The sequence below is a fragment of the Gossypium arboreum genome, chromosome 12 (genome assembly GCF_025698485.1).
Source record: "Gossypium arboreum isolate Shixiya-1 chromosome 12, ASM2569848v2, whole genome shotgun sequence".
In the NCBI taxonomy this organism is placed as follows: Eukaryota; Viridiplantae; Streptophyta; class Magnoliopsida; order Malvales; family Malvaceae; genus Gossypium; species Gossypium arboreum.
In genome coordinates, this window is record NC_069081.1 from 88,783,109 (window position 1) to 88,792,453 (window position 9,345).

Genomic DNA, 9,345 nt, shown 5'->3' on the forward strand with positions numbered 1-9,345 from the left:
AATATATATTAGGAATACTAATAACATATAAAATATATTTATATACTAATAATAATAATAATAATAAAAAGATGTATGTACACCAAATAATACATAAATATAATAAGTGGCAATAGTAGAAATAAGTATAATAATGAATAATACGAAAATAATATTATATAAAAAGTATATATATACATATAATAAAATATATATACTAAGATAAATACTAAATATAAATAAAATAATAATATATACATAATATATAACACATATATGATATATACGTATATATGAAATAAATATTAAAAATGTATGTACGTAAGATGTATAAAAAATATACATATAATATTAAAATGAAATAATAAGTGATATAGTGAAAATAATAGGTATAAATATAAGGATAATATAGAAAGTATATAAACGAAATAGTACAAAATGTGTAACTAATACATAATAATAACATTACAAAATGTACACATAGCATTGGAAATATATGGTATTAAAAGAATTATATAAATATAATGGTATTTAAGAATATATAAAAATATACAAATAATATGGTATTAAAGGTATATACATAACTTATATAAAATGTAATATTTAAAGACACATACACATAATATACATAAAAACATATGCATAATATAGTATTAAAATATTTACATGATATATGCATAAAATAACAATAACATGAAAAAAACAACTATTAACAATACTTCATGAATATATATACTAAAATGCACATAATAATATGTATATATAACAGTAAAATGTGATATATAAAATTAACATAATATAGAAATACGTAAAATAATAATAGTAATAATAAAACATAGAAGCTAATAATATATATATATATATATATATATATATATATATATATAAAGGTTAAATAAAGATAACTTAATATTATATTAAAACATATATATATATATATATATATATATATATATATATATATATATATGAATGTTAATTAAAATAAATACTAAGGCTAATAATAGTGATGACATTAATAATAGATACTAAAATAATAATACTAAAATAATAAACTTAAATAGTAAAATAACTAAAACAGATTAAATTGAGTGAAAACAAAATATTTGGGGAAATTATTTTGAACACGCTTGAAACGTGGGGGACCAAATAGCAATATTTCCTCTTCCTCAAAACGCAGCAGCATCAACAGGATTAGATTGTAAAGCGAAAGCCTTCGGGGCCAAATTAAAAAACGTGAAAAATTTAATTACAAAACATCAAAAAAGCAGAGGGGTTAAACGCGCAAATAACCCCTCTCTTAAAAAACAAGCGGATCCTAGCCGGAGCGGGTCGAGTCGACCTGATCCAGGGCAAAACGACATCGTTTTATGCCCTGGATCCCAAGGTCAAAACGGCGCCGTTTCAATAATAGTATAAAAGTCAAGTTTTTTTCCTAATTTTCATTTCAGCTGTGTTTTAGAAAAAAAAAGAGAGAGGAAAGAGTTTAGGAGCTCTGGGCATGGACGATTTTCGGTGATCAGATCATCATTCGTCCGTCACCGGTAACCACCGTATACGGCGGTCAGGAGTGTAAAATCGTCCCCTTTTAACCCTTTTGCTCCCCTTAACCTAGATCCGTAGTTGTAGCCCCCCAAAACCTCACGAATGTTGCTGGAAGTCGAAAGAAACCTCTCGGTTCTAATCTTTCCAATCACCTCCTCAAAAACGGTAAAAGTTCATATTTTTTTTTATGTATTTATCTATGAATAACAGTGGTAAAAGGGAAAAGAAACATAGAAATCACCTTTCTCTTGTTCGATTGCTTCTCAATATTGCTTCTCAGTGGATAATCCTTAACTCGATGCTCAGTCGATCCACACCTTAAACCAGCGCCAGTAGATCTCCAACACCTTAAACCAGCGCCAGTAGATCTCCAACACTCACCTAGATGACATCTATTACATAGCTAACAGATCGCCACCCCAGCAGGTGCAACAGTAGGCCCAACTCTAACGAACCCGTCAGCCCTGGCCTTTTTCTTAGGCCTCATCCCAGAACCAGTAGACTCAGAATCCCTCTTACCTTTCCCTTTCTCATGGTTTTGGGGATCACAGTGCTTCACCTCCTCAACTATCTTGGCCTTCTCGACCAAGATTGAAAAATCCCGCTCCCTCTGAGGAGCTATCAGAACTCGCAGACTATCATGAAGACCATCCTCAAATCAAACACAGCGCTCCTACTCATTCGTCACCATGCCCCTTGCATAGCGGCTCAGCCTAAAAAATTCAACCTCATACTCGGGCACTGAACGGTCTCCCTAAGTGAGATTCAGAAACTCACGTTGCCTAGCGTCAGTGTAGCTAGCTCTCGCATACTTACTCTGATAGGTGGTATTAAACAAATCCCAAGTCAACCTATCAGGCTGAGTACCCTCCTTAACGGTCAACCACCACAGGTACGCTTCATCGCGAAGTAGAGACACAGCCTCCTTGAGCTTCTGCTCATCAGTAAATTCGAAATCATCCTTTGTGCGCTTTGTGGCTTCTATCCAATACTTGGTCACACTCGGAGCAACTCTAGCGATTCCCTTAAATATCTCAACCCTATTCGACCAGAGTCATTCCATAACTGACCCACGGCCTCCAGATCCAACATTAGCCTCAGTGACCCTCTCCAAAATTCGTAGCATGGCCTGGGACAGTGTGTCGTCCCCAATTGCACGGTCCTGAGACTCAGCACCAGTCTCAGTAATAGGTGACACCGGCGTCACGCTAGTGTCCAGCTTAGGGATCGTATCAGATGAGAAGGACTCAGCTTGAATCCCTCTACGGCCTTTACCTCGGCCCCCGGTACCCCGTCCACAAGTATCACGCGTGCTTATCGCAACTATCGAATTAATATGTATTTAGAAATTTTATGCACATAAATTTACAGTTCTGATAATTATTATCAGATATTTTATGTAGAGCCATATCAGAGTTTTAGAATCAGTTATCGCGAGTAATAGGCTCACTATGGTTTCCAGTTTACACTACCTAAAGTATTTCAGTAAAGTACTACATATAGAGGTCTCACAATGCATACATAGTATTTTAGAAAGATACAGATAAATTTTAGTATAAGCATGCTTTCAAACAGTACATATTAGAGTTCCAGAGAACTCACAGGATCGACACTGGAGACTTGATGAACCACTTATTTATCAAAAATATTTCAAATTACTTTACCACTTACTTTTCAAAACCCATTCTTTTTACTGCCCAAATCCACAGCTGAGTTTTTACAAATCTGACTCTGATACCACTAAATGTAACACCCCAAAGCCGGCCTAGACGTTGTGGCCGAATTTGGCAGCGTCATAAGAGAGTGTTATTAGAAAATCTTAGCAAGTTAAAAATCGTTCAGTTCATTGTCGTTACTTAAGTCGTAAAATCTCCAAACCGATTATTAGGTGAACACATTTCATTATCGTGGAAGCTAACACATCATTAATAAATAGCTTAATAGTTTAAAATCCCGAAATAAACTTAAAAATAGTTCAAGTTCAAAGACATTTTAATCCCAAAAATAAATATTTAAAGTAAAGTAGATAAATAGAATGTTACTTAAAAATCTATAAATGTCCAACAGTGGTTACCATCGAACCTTCCGCCGCACTGATCCATCTACTGCTGAGGATTACCTGATAGACAAATAAATAAAGGGATGAGTTTTCGCAAACTCAGTGTGTACATCCCCACAAATAGCATGCATACAAACAGATAACAGAATATAGATAGTTCGGCCTTAGCCATACAGGTATCGCATGCATAACAAATCAGATATCAGAAAACATGCCTACCAACCCTGCACACCATCTCCGACCAACCCAACATACTATGTGGGGATAGAATCGACCCACCCAACCCTACACACCAAGTATGGGGATATAATCAACCCATCCAACCCTACACACCAAAAGGTACCGTAAAACAGTACATAATAGATATATGCAGTATAGCTGCTAGATAACAGGCTAATCGCCTCTCAGACTTCCTTCTCTTCACAACAATCCCAACCCAATGCAATGCAACATATATACCATGACATGCTTATATGAAGATATTGGATCTTATCAAAATCATGGCAGAACGGATATAGGAGTCATACAGATGCTTATGCGTATAATAATATACTTTTAACCATAAATCAGAAATCAATCAGGGTATAGGGTCTAAGTAACGCTTACCGCCCTCACAATTAGGTCACAGTCGACTTAGGTAACCCTTACAACCTTACAGAACATTTCAAACTAATTGGGCTCACACGCCCGTGTGCTTTACCCGTGTGGATCACACGGCTTAGCCCAAAGTCCCACACACCCATGTGGCTTACCCACACGCCCGTGCGGCCTACACAACCCAATTGATCGAGCTCGTGCCTCGCACACGGCCTAGCCAGCCTTATAAACCAGTGTCTATTGCGCTTGTGTGGCGCGCACACGGCCTGGCTAGTCAGTCATACGCCTATGTCTCACGTCGCAGGCTACCACACGGGCAGACCACACGCTGATGTGGCGTCAACAGACCACTTTTTGGCTTTTGCCAAAACTCATTTTCTATGCAATCGGAGTACACACGTGATTTGTTTTCACTGATAATCCAACAACGAGCACTCCAAAGCCTAAGATTGACGATACCGATCCCAAATCAATCATTAAATCGACTTACATAAGAATGGAAAAATCCCAAAACTCGAGATCTACTTACCTTCGACGGAGAACGATGTTTCCTCGCTGCTAAGAATTCGATTACTGATCTACTAAACCTTGATTAATCTCTAAATAGTAACCAAAATCCTTTTAAAAAATCTCTAACCAAAATCTCCTAACTTAGTTTAAACGTTTCTTACCGAATCGTCGAAACCACTAGCAAATGTCACAACTAAACGGAAGAGAACGGGAAATCGAAAGAGAAGAAAAATGAAGAAGAAGAAAAAAGAAAGAAAAGAAAAGAATTTCGACAGCAAAGGTTTGGAAGAGGAAGAAACGACAGAGAAACTATTTTGTCAATCAGAAGAAAACAAGAAAACCCTAATTCTTCCCTAAAGCCCACAACTCATAATTTTAATAAAACCCAACTCTTAATTGCAACTTGTAGCAAAAATAATCCCATCGCCATTGCAGGGAATCGAACCCCTGACCCTAAGCGTATTCCCTAGCCACTTAACCACTAGACCAGCAAGCCCATTCTGTTAAGTTTTTACCCCTAATTTATTATAAGCCCACTGACCTCAAGTCAGGCTTTATTCACTAATAATAAAAAAACCCAAAAATAACTCGAAACACAGATTCAGACACTTCCAAGCCCAACACTTACAAAAGCCAAAACTATAAAAATTTGGGGCGTTACAGTTTTTAAAGCAACCCATAAGCATGCGTTACCTGCTTAAGTTCGATTCAATGTGAAATTGTGACAAGAATGAGCCTGGTGGTTCACTGGTTAAGCATATTTCTGTATTCTATCTGGTTTTGAGTTCGAGTGCCATCGTATATGTTAGGAAAATATTTTTGTTATATGTCAGACATCTGCTTGGAAGTTAATAAATTAATTTTAACGATAGTTTCTTCTATTTTTCTTCCTATTTTTATTTTTTTCTTTTTTTTTTCATTTTTACATTTTTTGTTATTAACCGGAAGTGGTGAGGGGATACGAGATTAATGGAGGTTCTGTTGTTAGTCACTGGTCAGAAGGCTGTCGGTAAGTAACTGTCAATTCGAGTAACTCCGTGAATTTTTCTTTATTTTGTAAATTATTTGAGATGAAGGATTTTTTTATGAGTTTTGAGAATCTTTTCTAAACGAATGTGTATTTGCTTAGCAGGCAGGGCTATTAACAACAAGGAATAGCAACAAAACAATCTTTGTGATTGTTGCTGAAGTTTCGGTAAGTTTAGGATATTTGAAGGTTTCGGGTTGAAACTTTTGACGTAGGTATTAAATGAGTAATCGGGAAGTTTTGTTGATTAATTTGCTAAATTGTATTACTGAATGTTTGTTTTAGGTTTTGAGGATCTTTAAGGTAGTTGTCACTTCGAAATCTTTCCAAGTGTGTATCAGAAACCCTAGTTTTGCAAGTTTCAGTCACAAAAAATAATGGCTGTCGATGCTACATAGCTAGGCACATAGGCGTGTGACTAGGCCGTATGAGCCACATGGGCGTGTGGCAGTCCATGTGATTGGCTATGTAACTCATTGTTTGTAAATTTAAGGCCACACGGGCGTGTGTCTAGGCCGTGTGTGGCCATCTTGGTGCAAGGTTCACACAGGCAACATACACAGGCATGTGTCTGGGCCGTGTAACTCACTGTTGTTGATTGAGACCACAAGGCTAGGGACACAGGCATGTGCCCAGGCCGTGTAACTCACTTTTGAGGTATAAAAGCCACACGGGCAAGAACATAGGTGTGTACCCATGCCGTTTGAATCACACAGGCAAGGACACGGGCGTGTGTCTAGACTGTATAACTCATTTTTATTGCTTAAAAACCACATGGCTAGGGTATACGGGTATTTGACCCTGCCGTGTGACTAATAATTGGGCCAAAAACTGTCTTTTGAGATCGAAAATGTTACTTAACCTTGATATTAGATTCCTCAATGGAAGAGTAATCGAAATTGATTATATGAGAACTATTTGATACATTGGGATTGATTCGTAAGTAACAATATTATATGTGCACTGTGATATCTACTCTGTTTTAGAACTATCTTAGTTAATTGTATAATGTATTAGAATGTCTGAACATATGATACGGGTAATTATAATCTGCATTAGCATGTGGTGGGAGGCTGCGAGAAGAAATGAGAGTTTGTACTGAAATCGTGGCTATGCCACAATGAGTATTACTCGTATTTTGGAGCTTGTCGCATATTAATCTAGCACCTAAGCTGCGTTTCTGTGAAAGTGTCAGTGAACACTCTAAAGGTGTGCAAGGATGGATGGGCATTAAATGTCCATAGTAGTGTATTGGGATGGCTGAAGATGGTGTGTACCGTACGAAAATAGGAATATTACATCTGAATCGGATCTGAACTATACCTGAACTGGAATTGTGTATATGTACATATATGCACCACCTTTGCTCTAAATCTGAATTGAACATGCTTCTATGTCAAACCGAATATCTAAATTGGAATTTCTTTATAAGTAACCATTGTTGAATTACATTCCTTTTTCGCACTGAGTTCACAACTCACCCATTTATTGATTGGATTTTAGGTGGTACCTAGTCTTGATCGGTTCAGTGTTACGGAAGCTTGGTCAAACTTCTATCTTTCCTTTTAAGCATTATTATTAGGGATCTATGTTTTATGATATTATGGAATTTATGAAGGTTTTATGTATTAAATTATGGTTGTGATGAATATTACGTGATGAATAGTTCAATTTGACTGTGCTATGCTAGTATGAATTTTAGTACGGGTGATGTAACTCTCCAACTTGGTCTGGAGATCTAGGCCGGGTTTAGGGTGTTACACCCATTCACCATGTAGGAACCGATGAATCCAATAGTTGGTGTAGTCCTCCACTAGAAAATACACTATCAATTGGCTAATTACCTCCCATTTTGTTAGCAGTGGCAAACTCGTATGAATCCCAACCCACTGCCCAATCAACATTAAAAAACCTTTCAATAATCAACATGTTGGAACTATGGATCCCTCTTTACTAAGTGTCAGATTCTATTTTACTTTCTCTATTAAAAAATAGGTAACTTAGTCCCTGTACATTAAATCAATGAGCACATTGATCTTTTTTGTAAAAAAATTTAGTCATTTCTACTGTTGAAAACTGGTATGGCTAACAAAATAATCGAATAGTGACACGTGATGTGCCATGTGTACCTCATGCTAACATATAAGGACCAATTGTTAGCAGTAGAATTGAAGGACCAATTTAATTTTTAATCTAACGTATAGGGATTAGTTTGCTCATTTTTTTGAATAAAGGAGAAAAAATGCAACCCAACTCTTAGTACAAACGCATCCATAATAATTTTACCTAGGAGTGATTGAAATAAAACTTAAAAATGTTGTGTTCTCGATACGAACTAATTAAATTAGGTTTAAAGTTTCTTGTTATTAAAAGTTAGATTTTGGAAGAATGTCAAGATTGATTTCAATGACAAGACTTGGGTTTTAAGTCAGTTAGTATTGAGTTTAGAATTTTAACCATGTATATGTGGAATTTGTAACACTTGTTTCGATTAAAACAATCATTACTAGTATTATTAAATGGAGTGTATGGTGAATCCATTGGTAACTCTCATCATTCTATCCAATTTCTTTTTAAATTTTTTGAATTTTTATGATAATTTGTTTCTATTTGATTGGGTTTTTTATTTTTATTTTTACCAATTTTTGATTTTGGGTTTTTGAACTTCATTCTGAAAAATTTTCTTTTATGGCTTTCGACATTATTTTATAAAGTTTTTAAATTATTTTTTCATAAATATTTCTTAAAAACATAATTTTTAAGTAAATAAGTATAAGTAAGTTATGTTTTAGTCTTTCAATTATTTTAAAGTTTCATTTAAGTCTTTAAAGTTTCATTTAAGTTATTAAATTATTTGAAATTTTTTTTTAGTCACCGGACGGTTACTAATATAAATTTTTCTTCAACCCTTAGAAGCTATGCACTATACGTACCTCTAAAACAGGGAAAGAAACAATAATGAGAGGGGCAACCACAAAGATAAACTGATGAAGAACATCTTTGTAACATTTAAACAACTCCGGGAACGATCTCTTCACTCTCGGTTGAAGCTTGAATCTATCGACGGCGTAGAACCAATACAACTCCACTAATGCCCAGGGCAACGGTACCAAAGAAAACACCAAAAACACAAATAAACAATTATGTGTATACAATATGTAATCGGATTTATGAGCCAAATAACTAAACCATAATCTCTTTGCCACCGTTAAGCTCCTCTTTAATGCTAATTCCACCCCTTCAAGGTTGTCATACGACAACATCTCCTCTTTTTTGGATAACTTGGATGGTCTGTAATATTGAATAAGGGTTTTTTTCTTTGCGTGGAGGATACTCTTGTATTGGTTAATATGGATTTTAAAAGACAATTTTTGGATTTACTTTTAAAATCAGATAAAATTTGAATTTAGAAATCTATGATCCATGAGGAAGGTTTTAAAACCTTCACGACATCTTAAAATTGATATTTTGTTAATTACGCATTGCTTGAAAATTTTGAAAATTATAAATCTAAATTTAATAGTTCATCATGATCCCATGAAATTTTGAGTATACGTGCAAATTTTGAAGCTCAAAAATATATTTGCATTCACTGGAATTAAAAAACAACATTTCAACATTAAGAATA

At 35.1% G+C, this 9,345-nt stretch overlaps 1 protein-coding gene across 1 annotated transcript in view; it reads right to left on the reverse strand.

Annotated features, from left to right (window-relative positions):
- Positions 1-8,980, reverse strand: part of LOC108458635 (methylsterol monooxygenase 1-2-like) — a 51,049-nt gene extending 42,069 nt beyond the window's left edge. The window contains exons 1-2 of the mRNA XM_017758041.1: positions 8,651-8,980; positions 7,489-7,606 (exon numbers count right to left, since the gene is read on the reverse strand). Coding sequence (XP_017613530.1) covers positions 7,489-7,606; positions 8,651-8,980 — 448 coding nt within the window. The remainder of the gene's footprint in view (positions 1-7,488; positions 7,607-8,650) is intronic.
- Between the last annotated feature and the right edge of the window lie 365 nt (positions 8,981-9,345).